Below are 23,897 nucleotides of genomic sequence, written 5' to 3' on the forward strand. Positions count from 1 at the left end.
GAAGTAAAAAATCGAGGTAGAGGACAAGGGGGAGGACAATCAGTACAAAGAACTCAAATAGCGGAATGACGCTTGGCGTCATGTGGTGGGGAAGCTCCATTGCGACTCTTTCCCGTTCTCTTTCTCTTTCCCAACTCTTTTCCTGCTTTGTTCTATTTGCTTTCCGTGCCCCTGCCATGCTTGTACATTGATCTATTGGTTTCCAGTTCCAGCGCAGAACCAAACATGGCTTCCGAACCGACCGAGGAAGCCATCACCAGCTTCGTCAGTTTCACAAGCACGACACGCGAGCAAGCCATCGCCTTCTTGAAGGTAGGAGACTGCCACTGGGTTGTTAAACAATAAATTAGCTAATTTTACTATAGGCAAACAACCTTGACTCACAAAAAGCGATCAACGCCTACTTCGAAGATCCAACAGGGTCTCAACTAAAGGTAAATTTGGCGACGCGCAGCAACTCCTGGATATGATCTGACATCTTAAAGCCAATAACCAGCTACTGGAATGACAACAGGGGCTCTTGTAAGATTACGTCTCACGCGAATTCAGTTTAGGAATTAACATACCCCGCCCCAGCATGGGATTTTGCCCAACAAGACAATGCGCCACCAATGCCAGCGACAGCACCACCCTCTCGTCCCCCTTCCCGAACAGACATACGCGACCCGGAACAAAATACTGGATATCAAGATTCTGTGGCGATCGCTCCGAAGGGTATCACAATCTTGAAATTTCAACTGCAAGAGGTATACTAATTTGCGGTTGTTTGACCATATAGAAGGCTCCGGACAAAATCTCAGTCTAGCAGAACGCGAAGAAAAGGAATTGCAGCAGGCAGTTGCTATGTCATTGAATTCGGATATAGGACAGCAGGAAACCGGAGTGACGTCAAATACACAGTCGCAGTTCAACAAAGCAACCCGAGATCACTACGAAGAAGGTGCTTGGGCGATGACTTTATTCAACACATCATCTGAAGAAGTCATGATTAGCCCAGATCCAGAAGACCGCAAAAGAGTGGAGGGCGAACCTGCGTTTATCCGCCCTAACCCAGACGGCATTTACCTAGGAGGGCTCTTGACAATTCTCCACAGTATTCCTCTCGCGCGAGAAGCCTTGCTCTTGCGGAACAAACCGTTGTTTGACTACGGTCATGAGTCGCAGTGGTGGAATGGGCAGCCGATCAACCTGCCAAAGATTGTCACAATGGATGATGGCAAGGCCGGTGATAGCGACTGGGATGATATCATTCATGAGACCCAGCGGCTGATGGCTTTTATGGATACTACGAAACGGGCTTTTGGCAGCAGCGACTGTTTATCAAAGCTTAAAAGCATGTCATCCCTTTCGGCAGATTCGGAGGAGAGCGTCACGAGGTTTTTGGAAGCATGGCATAGTGCAGCTATTCAGGCAGATCCTGAAAACCCACTGGCAACCATATTCACGTCACATGCATACAGGAAAGAGTCTTTCGGCCAGTTCGCTGAGCCTGATAGCAGGGAGCTCTTCACTTTTGAGCCTCCTGTTGAGCAGGACAGTGGCCAAACGCTCTATGATGTTTTGGATTCAGCTTTATGGTCTGATAGACCAGGGAAGGAGCTTGACGATGCATGGCTTGAACATTTAGCAGAAGTGTTAGTCGTTAGACTCGATGCTCTTCAAAAACCAAATCCTGTTGGTGTGGATATCCATTCTGTGTTCTATCCAGATCGGTATCTTAGCAGCTGCCGAGATTTTTCTCGTGAGTTCCGCGCAAAGCGACAGCAGATACAGGGGGATGTGTTGGAACTCGAACGACTCATACACCGCTATACGACTCCGCGGGACGCCGTGGGCAGTTCGACAATCACGGAACTCCTTGAACAAGCTGCCCAGGCGGTGCCATTGGTTGCGCCAGAGCGAGTGAGCAATCCCGTTCAGTCTCCCTCCGGAGCGACAGGTCCAGAGACGATGCGAGTCGCAGAGGAATTGAGAACAATTGCCACAAGAATAGAAGCCAAGCTCAAAGGTAAAGACAACCGTTCCCATCATGCTCATAATGTTGGCTACTAACCCGAGTGCAGAACTGGAACTTAGAAAGCAGAGTGCCATGGAGTCTCTCCGTGAAATATCAAAGACACTTACCGAACCTCCCAAGTCACCTTCCGAGCCTCCTGTCTACAAGTATATGCTACGAGGCGTATGCACCGAACCGCATGTGACTTATGTTTTATCGAATCCGAAAACGACCGCCCCAGGTCACTTAATGGATATGGACTCGGATACTGAAAACAGCAATGACTATCAGTGGTGGCGAATCAGCTTCTCGGCAGAAGATGGAAAGACCCGACAAGCCGAGAAACAGAAATCCCAAGGCGACACTGCAGCCACACAGGATGGCGGGGTTGTTGGCTACACCGTTCGGAAAGTTCAGGAGATTGAAGTGCTCCAGGCCGCTCGTGAAGAATGGAGTTCTGTCTTACTCGTGTATGCGAGCGAGAATGCAGTGAACGCACAAGTGGATCCTGCGCCGTCACAGCTTCAGGTAAGACACGCAATTTTTCTCAGATCATTCTAGAGTCCCCGGCTAATTGGAAGTAGGGCTTCGTGAATAGAGACAACGATGCCTTTAGAGGTGAATTCGAGAATACCCCTACCATAATCTTTAGCGACCAAGAAGATTCCTGGGTGGAGTCGAACGATGTGGAAACCCAGCACAAAGCACAGCAGCCTGAAATGGCAGAGAAGGCCACACAGGTGAATGTCTTTGACTATGAGGTCTCCGGGTTCGACGATGAGCCAAAGCCCAGCCAAGAGATGCAGGAGAAGGGTGGAGCGAGCCTCTTAGGTCATCACGCCGCCGCAACCAATTCCACCGCGCCTACTGCCTCGCAAGTTGATCCAGAGTGGAATTATGCAGATGATGATGGCACAGTGCACCATCTTGAGCATGTGAAGTAGCATTGAATGAAGCATGCGGGGAAAGCATACGAATGAATGAATGATGAATATGTAGATACTGTAGAGCAATTCCAATCTTAGGCTGTATGCCAAATGATTTGATTTTAATGAGCCCTAGTGTCCCAAGTGTCGATCTCCTATGAAGAATTTCATATTATAACAGACAAATCATTGTGTAGAAGCGTCCCGAGGTCCATCCATAGATGTATGCACATTTTTTGTACTCCGTACAGCTGATAAGCTTTAAAAGGGCTGTCCCCACATTTTGCCATGTTTGCACCAGACCTCACCAAGCTCCTGGCACTCTTTCTCAATCAACTCCCCTCGCAATTCTCCCCATTGATCTTTGATCTCTACAGACCATGGCTCTCGAAAGCGACGCAGTGGCTGGAGCCACCATCGAACTCCTCGAAGCGCGCCTACGCCGCCTTACCTACCTCCTCACCGGCACCACAGACTGGACCGGTGTCCCTACCACGCCCGAAAAGCCCACATCTCTCGACGAGACAGTCTCCCGTCGCCTTGCAGGACTAGAATCAGAACTAGAGCGGCTCAGTCGAAGTGTCCCAGCCGTGCGGGATGTTCTACAGCTTCGTATGTAACCAGTATCAATGTTATTTACACCCGCATTATCACCACAGCATTCCCCCTCATCTCATACCCTCCCCCTGTCTGAATTGCGAATCCTAATGTCTGCATAATGAAATCTCACATATCCAATCCAACCCATCCTATCCAATATCATACTAACACAACCCCAACCAGACGACCGCAATCCCGACCTCTTCCAAACAACACCACCCCACCAAATCCCCGAAGGCCTCACAACCCAGACCCTAGCCTCTATAGTCCTCTCCTACGCCACCGCCTTCCCCGAAACTGCGTCACGCCTTACGTCGCTAAACGACCTCCCTGTGCCGGACGCGCAGAGCTCCGCAGCACTAATCGACCTCCAGCCACAACTAGATCGGCTCATGCAAACGCAGAGTGAGCAGGCGGCTGACATATCGGAGCTGAGGACGCGCACGGTGCGCGTGCTACAGCGCTGGTATGAGGTTGGGCTTGTTGGGAGTGGGGAGTGCTGGGCCGAGTGGGAGGGAAGACTTGAGGATGTTGAGAGGGAGGTCAGGAGGGGGGAAGTTGTCAGACGGGGGAGAGAGGAGGAGGTTTAGAGGGAGGCTTGTCAGATGTCTTTTTTCGGGTGACATTCCACTGAGAGGCTGGAGAGTGATGTTTCTGGCTGTTGCTGTTGCTCTTGCTGTTTTTCGCTATGATACCTCTGATTTAGGCGTTCGGTGTTTCTATCTTGCACAGTGCAGGTGGGATATTTCCCATCTTAACATACGGTATGGAGAGTCCAATCTACAGGATACGTATATAGGTATTTTGATATTCAAGTTTATATCTATGGATACCTACAGGTGAATATGATATCCAGCTTGGTTAAGCCGAGGATTTGATGGGTATGTTCCAATGTGGTATATGGAAAGCTATTCCCCTCAGCCCATCCTAGATCAAATACCGCTACCTTGAATATGTATGAACATAGTTTATATCATATTTTTCATTATATTTGACAACAATTGGACTGTGCTAATATACCCCAGGTTCTTCACCTACGCAAATGTGGTTGTTGAGCACAAATTTTCAGAACAGTATATTGACTCCTGACTTGTAAAGGATAACGATTTGTGATCAAGTTCGTAGGTACCCAGTGAGGAATTATATGGTGTTGTGCGCTGGCTAACGGGAACAGGCCTCCAGTAAGTCCACGGGTATCCATATGCACAGAATCATATAGTACGGAGTAGAGCTGCTCCAAGCCAGACATACTCTTTGTTATATAGGGCTTCCCGTATAACGACCGCGCCCAAGGTTAACATATATATAGTTGTAGCACGCCATTCTTATCATTAGGAATATATAAATCATGTAACTAAGTGATACATAATTCTAGTTAATATAATGTTAGGATTAGTTACATGTTCGGTTAATTTACTAATTGGTTAGCAAGAAACAACGGAAGAAGAGAAGTCAGTACTGGGAGATGAAAAGGAGAGAAAACGAAGGATATACATACATAGTATATAGGTCCATCCTAGGTCAAGCTTGTAATTGGTACGGAGCGACATCTTGGCTAAGTCTTGGCTAAGCTATTATATGTGTAAATATTCATAGAGCTATAAAGTGGGAACCACACCATCAATTTGGGGCTGTGGCGCAACGGTAGCGCGTGCGACTCCAGTTCGCAAGGTTATCCGTTCAAATCGGGTCAGCCTCATGTTCTTTTTGCCAATCTTCTCTAGGAATGTGTCTTCTATACTTTGTACTTGTGAGCCCATGCACAGGAAATACAACCCCGGAATGTAGAAAGACAACTTCGCATGAAGATGATATCAATTTATAATATTCTAGATGATATCTTTTTGCCGCAGTATTTCTTTATCAAGTTTGATACATCCATGGATGTAGTTATATTTACGTATATATATCATTTTATATCTCCCAACTACCTAAAAACTTATATGCCCAAGTATCCTTTTGCATAGGAAAGTTATAGAAAACTCAACATGTATTATGTAGATATTCTCTTTGGTATAAATTTTGCTGGGGCACATCAAACCCAGTTACTTGTTTTTTTTTATAGATTTCTATGTTGTATAGCTTCTAGAGATTTATTCTTGTGCCCTTTTTTTTTGTGGAAAAAGGAGGAATGGGAAAAAGCCAAAGGAGTATAAAGCTTTTATTATCATAGTGCAGTATGAAGAGCAAATCTTTACCAATTTGGGGCTGTGGCGCAACGGTAGCGCGTGCGACTCCAGTTCGCAAGGTTATCCGTTCAAATCGGGTCAGCCTCATTTACTTTTTTTTATTTCTTCAAAATATTCCTTTGTTCTCCTTGGCTTTTTCACATTTTATTTTTTTTTTCTCTCAAAGTATGAAGTACTCATTCAATTACTACACAGCCTGTGCAAACCCTGCACAGTTTTCACCAGGGCAGGAAACTTATTTATGAGGCATCAAAAACTGCTTGTCTTCCGAGTTATGTCTGACCATAGAACCCTGGCCCGATATCTTAAGTAGTAAAACACTAGAACAGGAAAGCCACACAGGTTCAATATAACATCTCAACCAAGTATTTTGCCTAGGAGGTCTAGCTAAGCGGTAAACGCTCAAGCGATATCCTATCTGGGCGGGCGAAGTCCCTCAAAGCTCGCGGTTCAAATTGCGCTTAAACCAGATTATCAGGTTCCCCAATTAACTGGGGTCTCCTTAAAGATGATTACCAGAGGAATCATCTTTTTGCCAAATAAGATTTTGTCATCTCATTAAATTGACTTTTATCCTGCTGACTACGATCTTGAAATTCTATAAATACAGTTCTATGGTTTCAAGTCAGGAAGATGCGGCGTTTAAGCAGAAAAAGTCGAGGCATTGTCATAAGTATATCTAAGAGTCAGTTTTAGGTCTCGAGTTAGCTTCGTTTGCTGGACAAACTTCTGACTCTCTCTCCTCTCCCTTCTCTACACTTCAATATCCCTCCAAAATTTGTGGAGAACCAATATATTGGCCATTGATGCAGTGATAATATATGAACCTCTAGGCATCATGCAAATATAGCGAGCAAAGCTTTAATCTAGATAAAGCAAATTCTGTCGTAACCCTAATACTTCCCCCCGAATTGACTCCTCTTCGTACATGGAAATTCTAGGATGACTATAATATTTTACTTAGTAGTACAAAAACTACCTGATTATAGATCTATAGGACGTATAAGGATTAAACAGCATAACCACCTGTACACCCAATACTAGACGTGCTAGTTACTCAACTGCGGTCGAGGCAGCTCGGTATGTACTTCTGTATTCGCATGTGCTAATAGTAATCTCTAGCTCTCTTTCCTTCTCACAAAAAAAAGAGTAAACTCTCATCTGTGTAGTGAGAAAAGGATAGCAGTTTGTTCTAGCAAAAGACAAACCAAAAACAAATGAAGGAGATGAGGGCTGACCCTTCAGTAGATAGATAGCCTTGCGAATAAAAGAAAAACAAAAACAAATGAGGCTGACCCGATTTGAACGGATAACCTTGCGAACTGGAGTCGCACGCGCTACCGTTGCGCCACAGCCCCAATTGGATGATGATTCAGCCATTCTGCCGAACCAACTTATTTGCAGTATACTCCGTACCTGGGTACATACATCCAGGTACATGTATGGCCCAATCGTAAGGTACCTAGCATGTACCTAGGTAAAGCGGGAGATGACTAAGATAGCCGGATATTTATAGATTGTCCAGAGTCACTTTTTATTTTCTATTTGTACGGAGTATACGGAGTACAAAGTAGATAAAATCGAAAGTAAGGGTATAATAAGAGAAGCCCATTTATGATATTATGGGTTATCAAATCCAGATTTCTCAATCTCTTCTCTTTAATTTCCCGAATTTCCCAAAGAGAATCGAGACCGATTTCCAGGGGGGCCCGGACTCCACTGTGAATCTGCCACTTTTCCTCCTTTTCCATTTAATATTACATCGCTTCTCTCCTCTCTCTTTCAACATTCAATATTATCCACTCTTTTATATCTTTTTTTTTTGACTATTGTTCCTTTCATTTTCCCCAGCCTGGTGCTGTTTTTGCCTCTCTGCAAGGGGACCTTTTGATTCCCAACCTCTTCACCCCCGATTGTCTCTGAACCCACCTCTATCTTAAGGTACTTCAAATCCCATATCTTCCTTTTTGTAGAGGCTTTCTTCATATTTGTCACTGTCATTAATTCATATTGGCACATTTTATTCACTCACTTGTCGCTCCACACTAATTAACTACAGTCGCTCCTTCCCGTCTGCCTCGTTCAGGACTCAACAACAACACTCTTATATACCAACACATCGCTCATCTTCCTTCTTTCTCTTCGATCATTTCAAATCGCCTTTACCCAACTCCAATCCAATCTAAAGATCCAACAAAATGGCCAAATTTCGGCCTAGCAACCTCCTAGGTGACCCGTTCGCGCTCGCGACCGTCTCCATTTCAATCGTTCGTTCGACTTCCCCCTACACAACTCGACAATTGACTAATATACAATTTTAGCTGGCATGGCTCATTGCTTTCATTTCATCTATCATTGCTGATGTGCAAACCGAATATCCCAACTACTCATGGTGGGCCACCTCATACATGTTTTGTGTCATTGTGGGCCTCATCGCGACCTTTGGTACTGACACGGGCCACGTTTATGGCGTCGCGGTATGATGACTCTTCAATGCCGAATATTTTAGGGCCTTGTTACTGATAATGCCTCCAGATCGTCGGTTACCTTGCCTGTGGCCTCGTCCTAACATCCACGAGCGCAAACAACCTTATCTACGGCAACCAAGGCTCCATGCAAGCGGCAGGCGCAGGCTTCATCCTGCTTTCCATGATCATCATTATCTGGATTTTCTACTTCGGTTCCACACCGCAGGCGACTCACCGCGGCTTTATCGACTCCTTCGCCCTGAACAAAGAACAGCCGGCCGACCCCTCCTACCGCGGCAGCCGCCCCATGTCAAGCGCATTCGGCGCCCGCCCAGACACCATGGCAACCGGCAACACCCCGCAGATGTACACCTCCGCCCAACTAGGTGGTTTCGAGACCTCGTCCCCTGTCTCCGGATACCCTGGCGGCGCGCCTGGCGCCGAACGAACCTCCGCGGCTCGCTTCGGTACCCCCAACCCCCAGACTTCGGGTAACGGAAACGGCGACCAGGAAGTGGGCGAAGTGCCCCAGCCAACAGACTACCCCTACCGAGCCAAGGCTATCTACTCTTATGACGCCAATCCAGAAGACGCCAATGAAATTAGCTTCGCTAAGCACGAGATTTTGGAAGTATCCGATGTGAGCGGCCGATGGTGGCAAGCTCGGAAGCAAAATGGAGATACTGGCATTGCGCCCTCGAACTATCTGATCCTTCTGTGATCTCTGGTTCGTATGCATGATGTCTGCTCATTTTCATTTTTTTTTTTCCCTGTCCGAGTTTCTTGCCATTTGTTCTTGTCGCAAAATCTGTTTCCCTTCCCCTTGATACCCTTCGGATCCAACCTCGATGTGTGTGTGATTTTTTGGTTCCTCTAACGTGATGTCTTGATGGCTTCCTTCTGTTTTGTGTTACATGTTTCTCTTCTTGGCACGTATTTTTCTGTGGTTTGGGGTTATCTGTGTTTTTACTCTAGCGGGTGGTTTATCCCGCTTCTTTCCTTTATGCTACTTCATGATTGAGGTGCTATTCTCCATTGTGTTGGAATCGGGTTTAGAATTTTGGTCTGTTGATCTTGAAAGACTTATTTCTACATGGAAAAACAACCATGTGAGATGGTACGTGCCTATATGTTAGGATAGTAATGTCCTGGCTTTAGTGCACTTCACTAAATTGTGATCTGCCTACTTTGTTACGTATACGTCTACGTAATGTCGGTGTTTGAATCCACCTAAACACACTCGTGGGGCCTCACAGGTTCTAGAACAGTCCTTCACACTTATTTTATTATTAGGGTCTATTTTTTTATTTAAGGGATCGGATATGTCAAATCAAAGCGGGTAGCCACATGTGGTATGTGCACCGGAGAATTGAACAATGGATAGTGGTATATAGGGGTATTGTATCTGATATATTGTCTATAAGTACGGATTTATTACTTTTACCCAGCTTAGTGTTAATTTATATTAATAGCTTCCCTCTACCTCCAGGTTTCCCCCAGATCCAGCCCGTTACATGCAACCATCGAAGAAATGCAAATGCAATGCACAAACACCAACAACACCAATGTATATTATTATAGCCCCAACCCCCGTATTCCAGCCCTCATTCTCTATATATTAACCCATCTAGTCTTAGTCCATAATAACCTCTCCCCTCCTCTAATAACCATCAAATATTTTAGGCTTCTTCTCGTACTGTACTCTCGAGCCCAAACTCTGCAGTTCTCGATCAACCTTGAAAATGCGGGGATATTGATGTTTAGCAAAAGAGCCTGTCTTCTCAAAATCAGTATCAATATCTCTCTATAAACCACATACTAGTTCTTCTTCTCCCTCTTGCTAGACAGACTAAACCATCACGCTCTCTCACTCCAGGCCTAAAAAGTAGGCAAAATCTACCTCTCCCTTATAGGCCAATGCACTAATCGTGAAGATCCATCAGCCAAGTCCTGCATCAAACGGTCAAGACTTCACCGCTGCATTGTGTTTGCCCAAGCTTTCTCTTATTCCCCTGTCGTTTCCTCGTCTATTCCTGGTTTATTCTGCACTGAATTTATCATCCTGCATTCTCTATCTCCGTTCCCACTAATAGCAGGGCATCTGGGATTCATACTCATCATCTTGATACTTGCCTGCATCACCTGGCGTTTATCATTGAATCGTGACTGGCTCGACTGGCGGATTGGTGCTCATGCGATACTGTGCATAGCATAAGAAGGGGACCTGACCTTCGCACTGATTCGCAATTAAAACCCCAAATCTCCGATTTTGTCTCCGCTGTTTCGTGGACTAGTTCTTGGGTTTGTGCGTTGGCTGTTTAGTATAAGTATGTACTAGCCCGCCTCGTAGATCTAGTTGTTATAATTTGATATATACTTTCTACTCGGGCATTTTTATTTTTCTTGTATATATTGTGTACATAGTACACGTTGTTTTAATTTCGTCCTGTTCTATACGCATGATATACCTCGTCTACTTCAAGGATGCCAGAAAACAATGTCACATTGGCATCGAACGTCCTCGGTACCATCGGGACAGTTCTCTGGTGTATCCAGCTATTACCACAGATCTGGTATAACTGGCGGCGTAAAAACACAGATGGATTCCCCGCGGCGATGATGTTTCTCTGGGCGAGCTGTGAGTTGTCTCTGTTTCTTCATTTTATAGGGTTTTAGAGCTTCGAGGGTTATTTTTCGAGTCTCTTGATATGTGGGGAATATCACTCAAAAGAGGAAAGAGAAAGGAGGAAAAAGAAAAGAACTCTTCATGATTGAAACTGGGTTTACTCACAATTGTGATTCATGCAGGCTCGGTTCCAATGGGCGCATATCTGATTCTGCAAGTGAGTTAAATCGCCCTTGCCTTATAATTCAACGTTTCTTTTTATCTATATATCGCTGACCGCTGTCTTTTATCGTCCTTGCTATAGCAAGTCAATGTCCCGTTGCAGGTTCAACCTCAGATCTTCGGGTTTTTTTCTCTTGTTAGTTGGGGTCAGGTTCTTTATTACAACCAGTGAGTTGGGGTTCTGTTCTTTTCCTTCTCTTCTGGGTGCGGGTATGGATTTATTGTGCGCGCATTGCTGATCGCTGTTCTTCAATTTTGATAGTGACTATAGCAAAACCAAGGCTGCCCTGGTATCCCTGGGAACGGTTATTTTATTTGGGGGATTGGAAGCTCTTCTCATCTTGACTTTGAGGGTATTTTTTATTTTTCTTTCTATTATTTTTTGAAAGAAGTAAAACCTAATACGTCTTGACAGATACCGTATAATAACGGTGTGAAGTGGCCCGACATCGTGGTTGGGGTTATAGCCACCATTCTCCTTGTTGCAGGACTGCTGCCGCCGTATTTTGAATTATGGAAGCGAGATGGACGGGTGATTGGCTTCAGTTGGTTTTCTTATGACTTGCAGCACTTGACGGACAGCTGCTGATGTTAGTAGATTGGGTCTTCCTCTCCATCGACACCCTAGGCGGAGTATTTTCTCTCTTTGCATTAGGTAGGACTTGCTCTACATCCTAGAAATATCTATGACAAATGACTGACGCATTTGTATTATAGCGGCACAAGGTTCATTTGACATAATTGGGGGAGTTATGTATGTTTTGGTGGTCGTTCTCGAGGCAGGGATATATATTAGCCATATTTCCTGGCGAATCCGCTATCGCAAGTTGCGCAAGGAAGCAAAAGATTCAGGAAAAAGTATTGATGATTTGCTTTTGCTAAGGAAGAGCGATATGCAAGAAACAGAGGATATGGAAAAGGGCATTCTTCCTGCTGCTCCTGGGGTTGTTAGTCCAAGGCAAACTGAACGAACATCAACGCCTGATATGGAACGACATAATGCGATTGAAAAGTGTTGATTTAGGATTTATGATATGTTCTCTAACTTTGAGGTAGAATTTGAGAGGATATTGAAGATAAAAATGAAATACGAATAATCACATAAATACAAGCTGTCACCACCACCGCAATCCAAATATATCTATTGAACATCCACATCAACGCCCACTCTCTCCTATCCATGGTATCATTTGGCACAAAGACACTTCCTTAAACCCCTGAGTCTTCCTGTACAATATTCTTCCTGTTGACATATTTATCCCACGCAGCACAATTCTCATTCAACGAAGTATAATCAACGAGATCCCGAATCTCGTCTTGCCGCTCAATAAACTGTAATGCCAGACCCTCATCGACATGCCATCCAATATGGCAATGCATCAGCCATGCTCCAGGGTTATCCGTCTGGAAAGCAATGAACAGCCAGCCACTCCCAGGCAGCACCGCCGTATCTCGACGCGGGGGATTCTTCGTAATGATAGAACCGTCCCATTGTGGCTTCCCAGATACAGGTAACCCTTGCGCCAAGATAGAGAAATCATGACCGTGAAGGTGGATGGGATGAGTGACGACGTTGGTGTTTTGGATGAAGAGATAGACCCATTTATCCTTGAAGGGCAACTCAATCACGCCGCTTGAATTGGAAAAGTTCATATAGTTGCGGTGGACTTGCCTCAATGTCGGGTTCTCCCAGCTGACGTTCATTGAGGTGGCGTTGAACTGCCAGCGGAAGAAATTCTGTGCATTCCTGAAATTACTGACTGTTACATTCTTATCCCAGACCGGTGAAACTGGTGGATCGACGTTTTTCGGAACATGGGGAACTAGATTGGTCAAAAGCTCGTCTTCACAGACGTTTGTGAAGGGGAATGACTGCGTCTGCGGTTGTTTGGGCATGTTGCCGTAGTAGAGGATGCCTCTAATATTACCGGCCATTTCGTTCTGTGAGCATCGATCGGCTGGTATAGCTCTCATCCAGAAAGATTCGGCCACGGAATCCTGGTTGGCTGTGATGATAATATCATAGCGTTGACCTGGGTATAGAGCATTAGCTGGATTTGTATGTTTAAAGCGATAAGGATGGGGCTAAGAAACGAACCCATTCCAAGGCTAATGACGTTCGTGATAAATGGCTTTATAGGAACGAGATCCATTGCAATGATGGTCATTGTGTGGTTGTCAATAGTGAACTTCCAATGTGTGTCGATAGCAGGATTCACAAGTCGCAACCGGTAGGATTTCCCTTTTTCCACTTTCATATGAAAAGGAGACCCAGTAGTATTTGTACCATTTCCATAGACATTTTTGCCATTGATAAGTCCATTTGACAATTTTTTGACAGGGCCGCGTATTTGGACGTCTTGATGTAGTTGATCCACGGTTTCATGCGTCCAATCACCCAAGAACAATGGACCGCTATCCAGATCGTAATTTGCAGTTGCTGGTCCATTGATGATAATAGCACCATAAACACCTTCCCAGGCTTGCAGACCAATATGGGCGTGATACCACGAGGATCCGTACTGGGCAGCTCGCCATTTATAGGTCATAGTCGAGCCAGGGGCAATAGGACACTGGGTGACCGAGGGCACACCATCATTTGAATTTGTGTAGTTCTGGCGAATGCCATGCCAGTGAATGCTTGAGCCATTCCTTGACTGGTACAGATGGTTAGTGACATGGACGATCACCCAATCACCCCAGTCTGCAACAAGAGTTGGGCCAGGCAAGGTGCCATTGACGGTCATGGCTAGACGTGGAGGCATGAATCCGTCGGGAGAGAGAGTGGTTTCATTGACTTCAAACCAGTATTCACGCGTAACACCTGTGTTTGGGGCGACATTCTCGTAGTCTGTGTCGATACTGTAATTGCACCACACAGATCTGTCGCTGGGAAGATTTCCTGCGCATGGAGTCCCGCTAGGCTCATAGATACTATGAGCTCGAGACCTTGTGGCAATTGGTCGCAGCGTTGTAGATGGTTTGTAGGAATAATGACCATAGGCAATGCCAGTACCAAGTAAATTGCCCAAAATGATGATGGAAGAAAATCTCATCATGGCTTGATATCAAGCTTTTAAAAGTGACTGTTGATTTCTGCTCTAGAAGAATTGTTAACACTTATTCCATCAAGTCGTCGAAGGAATTTATATACTTCCCTTAGGGACTCTAGCTGATCTTTTACGAGCGCCCTCTTCTGACCCAAAGGCAATGCAACCTGTAAATTACCTCGCAGACTGCCTCGTAGATTGTCTCGTACATTACCTCGTAAACGACCTCGTAAACTGCTAGAAGATACTGGCATGCCGTCATCTCCAACAGACGAAAGTAGAAACAATAGCCTAAAAGACGATGCATCAAGCCACCAAGGGACTAAGGCCCTCCATCCCAGTTTCAGCATGGGGCGAGACTTCGTGTCGGTTCCAAATATATTGCTCAAGTGTGAGCATCTCAATGATTCATGTATGAATAGGGAAGACGATGCACCAAGCCACAAGGGCCTAAGGCCCTCCAGCTCAATTTGAGCATGAGGCAAGACTTATTCTCTGCCCCAAATAGATTGTTCAAGTGGGTATAATCTCAATTCATGCCGAATAGCGAGACAGTTCGTTTCATCGACAATCATTGTGAAGTTAGAAGATTTTCATGGTGTCTAGCCATCTGATCTAAGCCCCTGTGTGTTGCGCCGGTATGTACTGCCACATTCATGTGGGTCGTGCATTATCGTGATCAGATCTTTTTTTCTTTTCAGGTCCCGACGCAGGGTCCCTGATCTCGTGTGTCTGATAGCCCATCCTAGCTGTAAAACGTTCAGGTCGAGTGACAAAAGGGTTATTTGGGACTTTGCCACGTGGGCATGATGTTCTGTATCACTTAAAAAAAGGTGGTAAGTGTAATGGCGAGCCAATCTCGGGCATGGAGGTAGGTGTAACTCAATCTGTGAAACTGTATGGTGCTACCATGCACGCCATCTGGGCAATGTCTGTTCAGCTAGGTCAGCCTTAGAAGGGAGTTTGTAATTAAGGAGCGAGATTTTGCGATATAGGATAGGCAGCACAGGATGACAAGGGCAGGGATTCCTAAAATATCCAAGGCAGAGGTTCTGTGACACTGATTTCATATACGGCTCAGCTTACCCTGCCAATCCTGAGTTCGTCCTACTATGCTTTCGGGGAAATAAGAGGATACCCCTCCGGGACGTATATATATGAAAGACGATTTCAAAAGCACCCGGATCCAACTCTTGATACAGAGCAGTATATCTATCAAACTGGAAATTTGTTTACATCTGTTTCAAAACATGACTTCAAGTATCCTTGCTGTGATCGTTGCGATCTTTGCAGTTATTAGCTCGGCACATCCTATGGAGAAGCGTCAGGACGATGGTTCGTGGAGTTTATATGCATATGGCCACAACATCGATGGGCTGCCCATCTTCTATGCAGATGGTAAACATCTCTTGCCTTTGAATGGATCACCATTAATCCTATTTGCTGGATAGGCCAAGCTCAGATCGGTGATATGTCCCTATCAAATGCAACCAACAAGTTCGCATTTTCTTGTAGGCCCTGAATTCACTGTCCCCATAAGAGGTGTCTAATTTAGTTATAGTGACGTTTGGCGACAATCAAAGGACCTGGGTTGCTCACTTTGATAACACGACCACCCCTGCCTCCAACACTACCAATCTGCTGGGATTGAGCGATACTGGCTCAATGGCCTGTCCAGTCGTTTTTACCCCGAGCGTCCAGGCAAGTAATAATTCAAGCAGCCTGTCGACACCACAAACCGACGTGTGGACTTTATATGGAAAATATGTTGTGTGCAGCCAGGCCAAGGTCAACTTCTATGCCCAACCGACAGGACAAGATGGATGGTACATCTTGCTATGGAGTGCAACGGCAGATGCAGCTCTTAAGAATATCCCAGTGACCCTAAGAACAATTGGCCCTGCCTCTGGTTAAACACTAGTACTCTCAGGGTTGCCACGTAGGCAGTTTTGTGTGGCTATATGTGACTCGTGTTTATCTGGTTTGGATCCTTTGATTATTTTGTGTTGAATATGAATCAAGTAGCCTTCTATGTACCTAACTCTTGTCAAGTCCCGCGAAGATAACAGTGCTATATACAAGCTTAATGCTCTTATACGGTATCTTAGCTCTATATATATTCCTTTTCGCCTAATAGAAAAGATCAAACAATTTAGATACTTAATAATGGACATATTTTCCAAAGTTCTATCTATGCGCCCCCTAAACCCTTGCATGTTCCATCATATTAGCCTTAAAAAAGGCCATAGCTTTTTTTTTTAGTCGGGAGATCAGCAACTAACGTGACTCTGCCCAAAGGTGTCACACCTTTCCCCTCTCAACTTCTTTGACTTTTGACCCCTTTGACCTCTGGCTTTGAAGCTGTATTGTTGGTATATTCGAAAGTACGAGATAGGCCTTATCTGGGAGAACAGCAGAGAACAACAGAGAAAAAAAAAAGAGAAAAACAGAAACCATCTGTTTTCTCCTCTCAGAATGGCATGAAGACTCACGATGTCAGAACGGATATCACGTCTGAAGGCAAAATTGCTTGGACGATTATCTCCAAAAGCGGATGCGGACCCGAGTGCCCACCCAAAACCCTCGGGCCCTCTCGACTCCAACAAATCTCCGTATAGCATATCTTCAACCCATTTGGATGAGATATCTTCTCGCGACCGTCAGATAGAACCCCTATCCCCAGGGACGAACCAGGAATTAGGTTCCTCCGTGTCTGCGCCTTCGGAACCTCACTACACAGGGACTCGCACTTGTACGCCGTCGACTGAGCCATACAATTCTTCCTTGCCGACTCCTATCTCGGGCGACCCTCCTTCTCCGCTTGAAACCCCTCCGTTGCCGACTCCTCAGCATTCCGATAGCACCTCCTTCCAGTCCTCCCAATTGAAAGTCCAAACGCCAATCCCGGAGACTCAATTAACTCCGACCCTAAATACTGTCATCGAGTGGCCTACGAATGATCGCGGGCCTTCTGCTTCCTACTTTCCTCCCTCGAGCAAGCGCCCGAGCCTTGCGATCCGTCGTCAATCTCTTCTCCCTGCATCACACCAGCACTTGATCAGTGGCCTATTGGAGGCGAATCTCTTCTCTTCAGAAGAGAGCAGCGGATTCACTCCCCTCGTTCCTCGCGAGATGGTCACACGTCGGATCTGGGTCAAACGGCCAGGTGGCTCGGCCACCTTGGTGCCGTGCAGAGAGGATGCAGTGGTAGATGAGCTACGTGATCAGGTCATCATGAAATACGGAAATTCATTAGGGAGAAGCTTTGACTCGCCCGATATCGTTATCCGGATTTCACCACGGGAGACTACCAATCGATCAGGTCACCCCGAGCGCATCTTGAGCCCGGAAGAAGTCCTATCAGCTATACTCGATTCATACTACCCCGGCGGACAAAAAATCGAGGAAGCCTTGGTGATCGATGCCCCGTCACGCCGAACACCAAAGCCATCGCCGCGCCATTCGATCTACCAGCACCACCACTCGGAACCGGGCGAGCATGGTGATTACTTCCCTCTCATGCCGCCGGTCAATGCGACCGCGGGCACACCTTCTGCACACTCGGGAGCTGCATCAGCGGTTAGTGCGCCGTCAATTTCTATTCTCAACACTGGCGTTGCTCCTTTGCTGCCATCTCCGGGAAGCCGTAGGGCACGACATCAGCAACGCCCTCCGTTAACACGACACAAAACAAATTCTCCCACAATTCTCCATAACCAGACCCCTGGCATAATAGGTACATTCTCAGACAAGTTTGTTTTGTTCAATATGGCCACTAACATTCATAGAAACTGGCGCTACTCCTCATTCCCAACCTATGCCGGCTGCCGTTCCTGCAATGCCAACACCCCCGGCGGCAGCACCACCGGTAGAATCCCCGCAGGCGAAATCACACACTCCTCCAGCAACTGCATCACCACGCGTGGTCCGAAAATCAAAAGTGGCCACTTCTCCTGGTGCCATGTTTGGCGGGTTGATTGACGGAACCGTTCCGCCAATCAATGTCCTCATCGTGGAAGATAACATCATCAACCAGAAGCTTCTAGAGGCCTTCATGAAGAGGTTGAAAGTGCGCTGGAAATGCGCAATGAATGGCGAAGAAGCAGTCCGGAAATGGCGACAAGGTGGATTCCATTTGGTTCTGATGGACATCCAGCTTCCCGTGATGAACGGTCTGGAAGCCACCAAGGAGATCCGGCGCCTGGAGCGCTTAAATGGCATTGGTGTCTTCCCCAAAACAGCCTCTGGACGTTTCAGCGCGTCCAATACATCTGCTGCGGACAGAAGACCCGGCCTTCAGCGTACGGTCAGTGAAGAGGATACTTTATCAGATCTCTCGTTGTTCCGGAGTCCGGTCATTATCGTCGCGTTGACAGCTAGCAGTCTGCAAAGTGACCGACATGAGGCATTGGCTGCTGGCTGTAACGATTTCTTGACCAAGGTAGGCCGAGCTCTCTATTGCGAGTTTCTTTTTACTTCTCAAAGTATGCTAACAATTTTTCGAATAGCCGGTCGGATTCCCTTGGCTTGAACAGAAAGTGACAGAATGGGGCTGTATGCAGGCCCTGATTGACTTTGAAGGCTGGCGCAAATGGCGCGGATTCATCGACTCTCCTCGCTCCTCCTCGCCAGTTGTTGATACATCAGCTAGCCCGATGCAAGGTGGCTACCGCAAAGAACCACCAAAAGTGGATCCTCCATCACCCTCGACTTCTCGCACCGCTAATAAATCTGATCACCTCGAGTCCAAGTCAAACCTGCCAGATGCCGCACCAATCATGCGGGAAGATTCATGGGGTAGCGGTAGTCCCGACACGCTAGATTCGCCATTGAGTCCGCATTTGGGAACATCGGGAGATGCCGCGACAACCACTGATGCGACGGCTGCGCCTCTGGATAAAGAATGAAAACTGATTTGTCTTTGGATGGGCTACCGTGTCTTAGTTGGTCGGTCCCTATGCACTTCCACAATCTTTTTTTCGACTTGTTTGATTCGACTTTCTGTCTCTCTCATTGAATACCCCGTATAGCAACTCGTCTTTTCTCTCCATTCTCATCCTTTCAACTTTTTGTGATGGTAACATGCACCTCACTTCGAGTTCCTCAGGCCTAGTACATGGCTTTCCTCATGAATCCTGTTTTGGCTGCATGAATATATTCTGTTATTTTGGGCTGCATACGCATCTGCCTGGGCACATTTTTTTTTTTCCCTCTCTGGCTGGATTCTTTTGTCCAACATCCGGTATTTACATTCATGCATACAAATTCCAGCAATGGACATTCTCATATACACGAACGAGATGTCCCGATGCCTATCTTTCAATGTATAGTTTTTTTTTAGTTTATTTATTTTGACTGCCGGGGGGGTGTGGTGTATCCTCCTGCCTTGTACTTATCTCACTAATTATTTGAAACGTGACAATTCTTGTAGATATATTTAGCTATGGTATTCAAAGTACTTAGCTCTTTTGATACCTCTTTCCAAGGGGTTGAAGTTATATGATGTGTAGCTTCTATCTCTCCCTATTGAAGTCTATCTATTTCTCCGAAGTAGATAAAAGAAGATGTCTCAGATAACCTGTCTTCAGCCTATAAATTATGCACACATTTTCTTCACTCTCTCATATCCAAAAGTTATGTAGTACACTATTTTCTTCAGCGTAAATAACCTATCCAATAGTTCTTAATCAAATGCATTGATCATATACACAAGTCCTATATTTAAGACCGAAACAATAATCTACACAATATTGTGATGAGAGCACCAATCAAGAGACAGCATCGAAGTACGAGGATCCGCAAATCGCTACATCCAAAGAGCTCTGTACAACCAGAGAAAGCTTTCATTAAAGCCAACAATACCAAGTCAATATTGGGCATATGTACCTGTGCAGCTGATCTAGATCGCTTTGTCTGAATTTCCCACAATTGGCATGTGACGGTTCGTGTTGCCTAGTATCCTTTAAATACCATGAACTTGCCCTCGATTCTCTACATCTTTCAATACTATCCTACATTCTACAATACTATTCTACAATCTATTATTATCTGCAATATACCATTTCCCAGAAGCTCGATGATCTGCACTTGCCAAACAAGCCACAAGCCACAAGACTTCATTCAACCCCGCACCTCGCCATCCCAGATCCTCAACTCGACCATGCAGTCATCAAACACACCACGGTCAGCTCCGGCCTCACCTACTACTACCTCATGGTTCCAAAGTACCCTCGCCTCAATCGGGTCTATCTTCCAAACTTCCTCCATGGAAGACGAGTCTGAATCTGATGCGATCTCTGGATGGGTTGGAACAAAGAAGCGACGCTGTCGATCTGTCGGAGAGGCTCGTTGAGAGTTGAATATGTGGTCATCTGGTTAATCTTCGAGAATGGGTTGCATTGAAACGGAATGGGAATGGGAGGGAGGCTGAATAGAATAGGGGATTATTGGGGGCATATGATATCTCTTTGCTTTTTTTTTCTTTCTTGGCGAGGCGCTATGCATTGTGATTTTGATATATCGGGGTTCATATATACTTTCGGGGTTCTTCTATTTCTTAAGGGGTTTCAGGGCTGGGGAGTGATATGGTGTTGGGATGGCAAAGTATCTATTGGGTTAGAAAATTGAACAACATCCAATCGTGGTATATACGTGTAAGTCTATACGTATAAAGTATGGGCTCTTAGGCTTAAATTTAGACAAATCCTTTACTTACACATAGAAAATTCGTCTGTACTTTCTAGTCATAGGACTAAGAAGGGCACATGACAAGGCTGCGCCGACAATTCTTGTATGTACTTATTTTTATCTTTACTAACTCACATTCCTGCACCTGTCTCATGGCTTGCCACCAGTACTAGATACACATATTCAGAAACAGAGCCCCCCATATACATCTAACATACACATCTTCCCCTTGTTATATACTTCCAAGCCACAAAAGACAGTAAATACAAGATAGCGATCTTCAAAAACTTCAGATTCGTGTACAAAGACAAGGGTTTCTCATATGCGCTGTAACAGGACTCAGCGATTAACCGAACTTCACCAGCTCGTCTCGTCACGCAGGCAACATTGGATCTCAATCTTATGACGTCCTATGCCGTCGATTTGGTCATCTTCCTCGAGTCTGGTCGTTTTCTTGATACCTGGCATTTGGTCGGCCTTGGCAATTGCTTGTTTCTCGGAGCGACCCCAGTTAATCAAGCCCAATGGCGATGCGAGCATTACACAAGCAACAAAAAGGCCTGAAAAGATTGCAATGAAAATCGCGCCAACCATCGCGCCCAGTAGCAACTTGGAGGGGTAGAGAGTACCTCGAAATAAGCGAGGAAACTCACTTCTGTGTTAAGATAAGGTTTGAATTTTTGATATAGGGAGATGCGGAAGGTGTCTTCTGTTGGGGAAGGATTGTGACCTCTCGTTTACACCACAGAAATCGGAGAAAGTTCCTCATTCGTAAGGAGTCCCGAGGTGGGTTTCTAAAGTTGACCAGATCATCCAATAGATCATTTAACAGATCATCCATCGAGCACCCAAAAGGGAATCGCCCCAGAGAGCTCATTGATTGTGGCAAGAAACTCTGGAAGTCACGAGCGTGCTCAGATTTACTCGAGATGTGAAATGAAAAGGGATATTATCCGATATATAGGTACATAACATTGAAGTGATCAACCTCCTTCATACATCCATGGATGAGTAGCATACAAGTAAAATTACAAAGGCCGTAGCCACGAAAGTTGCTGAAAAACAAAAAAAAAGGGAAAGAAAAAGCCCTGCTGAGGACTATCTCAAAATAAATCAAGCCTCCACACGGGTGGGAATCTTGACTTCACCGCGTGTGCGGTCACGGTGGGGCACACCGTAGCGACGACCAACAGCCTTCGAGCCACGGCCATCAGTACCAGTAGTCTCCGTAGTGTAGATGGTATCCTTGATACGGTAGTCGAAGCGCGAGTCCTCGGGGGAGACCACTGTCAGCTTCTTCTCACGACGAGCCTGGACACGCTCACGACGCGCCTGCTCAATTGCGTCCTGGCGCTCGAGTCTCTTAGATTGGAGGTCTGCAACAGCCAGACGCTCGTTGGGGTGTGCGAGGCGGTCACGCTCCAAGGCAACCATGTGAGGGTGAGGAATGCGCACGTCTGCAGGCTGCAGGATTTGGCGGGCATTGGCCCCCTTGCCGACCCAACCGATGGAATTGGGGTCCTCGAGAATCTTTTCGGCAAGGTCGGAGGGGTGGGAAATTGCCGCAGCCTCAGAGTGCTCCATTGCTGGGGCGCCGGAGAAGACACGGCCGGCCTCGACACGATTGAAGGAGCGGGATTCAGGGACTGGGTAGAAGATTTGGGAGCCTGTCAAGGGGTGGGCGGGGAGGTCATTGATGGGTTCGTGGTATGTTTGACGCTCGCCTTGCTCGGCGAGGGGTGTGGTGGGGACCATCTCATGGATGGCCCGGGCATATGGCAGTGCTAGTGGTTTACCCTGATTTGAGATTCGTCAGTTCATGTCACACGACCAAACAAAACATGATAGGAATCCAAAATTTAAGGGGAATGCAGTTCAGTTCAAAAAGTAAAATTTAACCATGTAGGTGTCTTCAAGACTAATCGATTTTTTGTGACTCATCATATGCATGGAGGGTGCAAGCCAGGTCCAGAAGGAAAAAAGGAGGGGAAAAAAAAGCAGAAAGTAGAAAGAAAATGTTCTTACCTGTGCGCGCTGTCTCTTCTCCAATTCCACCAGCCTAACGACAGCAGCAATACGCTTCATATCAATTCCAAGCTCCACGCTGACAATGCGGACACTCTTCTTCTGTTCAACGACGCGGTTGTAGACCTCATTCCGTAGCTCCTCGCTGAGGACGGGCTCACTGAAGAAACTCGGGTTGTTGGGGAACGGACGGGGTTTCTCAGAACCCTCGGGACCTCGTTGTTTTAAGCGAGTAAGATAGTTGGTCTCTCCGGGAAGGTGATGTTTGAAACCGGCTCCTTCATTGTTAAGCCATTCGAACATCTGCCGACGGAGCTTGGTTTGTCCCTGTGGTGCTGCCGTGGCAGAGAATTGGCGAGAAAGGCATTGTGATGACGTAGAGGATAACGAAGGGAGGGAAGGAAGTGTGGACGAGGAAGAGGAGTTAGCTGTGAGGTAAGGAAGAAGAGTGTTGGACACACTCCGGCTCTGTATCCGGGGTGGCATCTTGGGAGGATATGATGGAAGAATAGGAGGGGGAATTTAATGTGCTAAGCTGAATGAAAGACGCTGGATATCAAGAATCAAGGAGTTCCAGCTGCCATTGACCCTTTTGCAGCAATAATTGAAGGAAGAGAGATTGTCGGGTTGGAGCGGGAAGCGTAGGTGTCTGCAGGGGAAGAAACTTCTCGGTAGTGTCATCACGTGACCATCTATCCACCCGTTGTATACAACCGAGTAAACATTTTCCTCGCATTCCCTAAGTATATTAGTTCTCATAGTATAATAGTAGCTTTTAAATAGTTCTTATGTATATATGCCCCTGCAGTAGAAGTCTTACAGAAGACATCTGACAGATATTGTAAAATATATGAAAAGTGGCCCAAAAGGGTGTTAAAAACGGTCCCACGATATCTCGTTACTAGATAGACCTTTAACATTGGTTATAAATAAATTAAATGGGTTCATTCTCCAGGATAACTGGAACCAGTTCATTGTATCAAGTACAGATCGAAGCAAATGTATCGGTATCATACCCCAAAGCAAGATGGGGTAAGAGGAAGAATAAAAAAATAATAATAAACACGCCTCGTTTCCTCATTCTTCTCCTGGAAAAGCAGGATAAGCC

General features: G+C 46.0%; 10 protein-coding genes across 10 annotated transcripts; 7 read left to right on the forward strand and 3 right to left on the reverse strand.

Moving 5' to 3' along the window:
* Positions 1–225: 225 nt before the first annotated feature.
* On the forward strand, positions 226–2,940 carry N7479_005679 (ubiquitin-associated-like domain-containing protein; the record flags this gene model as incomplete). Its single annotated transcript, XM_057253375.1, has 7 exons — positions 226–312; positions 366–434; positions 486–522; positions 577–714; positions 779–2,008; positions 2,064–2,524; positions 2,581–2,940. 7 exons carry the CDS (start codon positions 226–228, stop codon positions 2,938–2,940), a joined length of 2,382 nt encoding a protein of 793 aa, XP_057107237.1.
* A 362-nt stretch (positions 2,941–3,302) lies between these two features.
* Positions 3,303–4,112, forward strand: N7479_005680 (putative nuclear distribution protein RO10; the record flags this gene model as incomplete). Its single annotated transcript, XM_057253376.1, has 2 exons — positions 3,303–3,534; positions 3,706–4,112. 2 exons carry the CDS (start codon positions 3,303–3,305, stop codon positions 4,110–4,112), a joined length of 639 nt encoding a protein of 212 aa, XP_057107238.1.
* Positions 4,113–7,909: 3,797 nt separating this feature from the next.
* Positions 7,910–8,900, forward strand: sho1 (osmosensor SHO1; the record flags this gene model as incomplete). Its single annotated transcript, XM_057253377.1, has 3 exons — positions 7,910–7,978; positions 8,033–8,188; positions 8,247–8,900. The coding sequence occupies 3 exons, from the start codon at positions 7,910–7,912 to the stop codon at positions 8,898–8,900; spliced, it is 879 nt and encodes a 292-aa protein (XP_057107239.1).
* Positions 8,901–10,663: 1,763 nt separating this feature from the next.
* N7479_005682 (PQ-loop repeat-containing protein) lies at positions 10,664–12,046 on the forward strand (the record flags this gene model as incomplete). Its single annotated transcript, XM_057253378.1, has 7 exons — positions 10,664–10,817; positions 10,988–11,022; positions 11,110–11,195; positions 11,290–11,380; positions 11,443–11,572; positions 11,596–11,682; positions 11,745–12,046. The coding sequence occupies 7 exons, from the start codon at positions 10,664–10,666 to the stop codon at positions 12,044–12,046; spliced, it is 885 nt and encodes a 294-aa protein (XP_057107240.1).
* A 190-nt stretch (positions 12,047–12,236) lies between these two features.
* Positions 12,237–14,086, reverse strand: N7479_005683 (Multicopper oxidase type 3; the record flags this gene model as incomplete). Its single annotated transcript, XM_057253379.1, has 2 exons — positions 12,237–13,060; positions 13,126–14,086. The coding sequence occupies 2 exons, from the start codon at positions 14,084–14,086 to the stop codon at positions 12,237–12,239; spliced, it is 1,785 nt and encodes a 594-aa protein (XP_057107241.1).
* A 1,241-nt stretch (positions 14,087–15,327) lies between these two features.
* N7479_005684 (uncharacterized protein) lies at positions 15,328–15,991 on the forward strand (the record flags this gene model as incomplete). Its single annotated transcript, XM_057253380.1, has 3 exons — positions 15,328–15,475; positions 15,529–15,588; positions 15,639–15,991. 3 exons carry the CDS (start codon positions 15,328–15,330, stop codon positions 15,989–15,991), a joined length of 561 nt encoding a protein of 186 aa, XP_057107242.1.
* A 573-nt stretch (positions 15,992–16,564) lies between these two features.
* N7479_005685 (response regulator) lies at positions 16,565–18,984 on the forward strand (the record flags this gene model as incomplete). Its single annotated transcript, XM_057253381.1, has 3 exons — positions 16,565–17,813; positions 17,866–18,518; positions 18,586–18,984. Coding segments are annotated over 3 exons (2,301 nt in total), but the record flags the coding sequence as incomplete, so codon positions are not given.
* Positions 18,985–20,153: 1,169 nt separating this feature from the next.
* Positions 20,154–20,429, forward strand: N7479_005686 (uncharacterized protein; the record flags this gene model as incomplete). Its single annotated transcript, XM_057253382.1, has 1 exon — positions 20,154–20,429. One exon carries the CDS (start codon positions 20,154–20,156, stop codon positions 20,427–20,429), a length of 276 nt encoding a protein of 91 aa, XP_057107244.1.
* A 692-nt stretch (positions 20,430–21,121) lies between these two features.
* Positions 21,122–21,358, reverse strand: N7479_005687 (uncharacterized protein; the record flags this gene model as incomplete). Its single annotated transcript, XM_057253383.1, has 1 exon — positions 21,122–21,358. The coding sequence occupies one exon, from the start codon at positions 21,356–21,358 to the stop codon at positions 21,122–21,124; it is 237 nt and encodes a 78-aa protein (XP_057107245.1).
* Positions 21,359–21,877: 519 nt separating this feature from the next.
* Positions 21,878–23,275, reverse strand: N7479_005688 (mitochondrial 37S ribosomal protein mS45; the record flags this gene model as incomplete). The annotated part of the gene is made up of 2 exons (XM_057253384.1): positions 21,878–22,561; positions 22,790–23,275. 2 exons carry the CDS (start codon positions 23,273–23,275, stop codon positions 21,878–21,880), a joined length of 1,170 nt encoding a protein of 389 aa, XP_057107246.1.
* Between the last annotated feature and the right edge of the window lie 622 nt (positions 23,276–23,897).

The sequence above is a fragment of the Penicillium vulpinum genome, assembly GCF_028829585.1.
Source record: "Penicillium vulpinum strain IBT 29486 chromosome Unknown utg000003l_segment0_segment0, whole genome shotgun sequence".
NCBI lineage: Eukaryota > Fungi > Ascomycota > Eurotiomycetes > Eurotiales > Aspergillaceae > Penicillium > Penicillium vulpinum.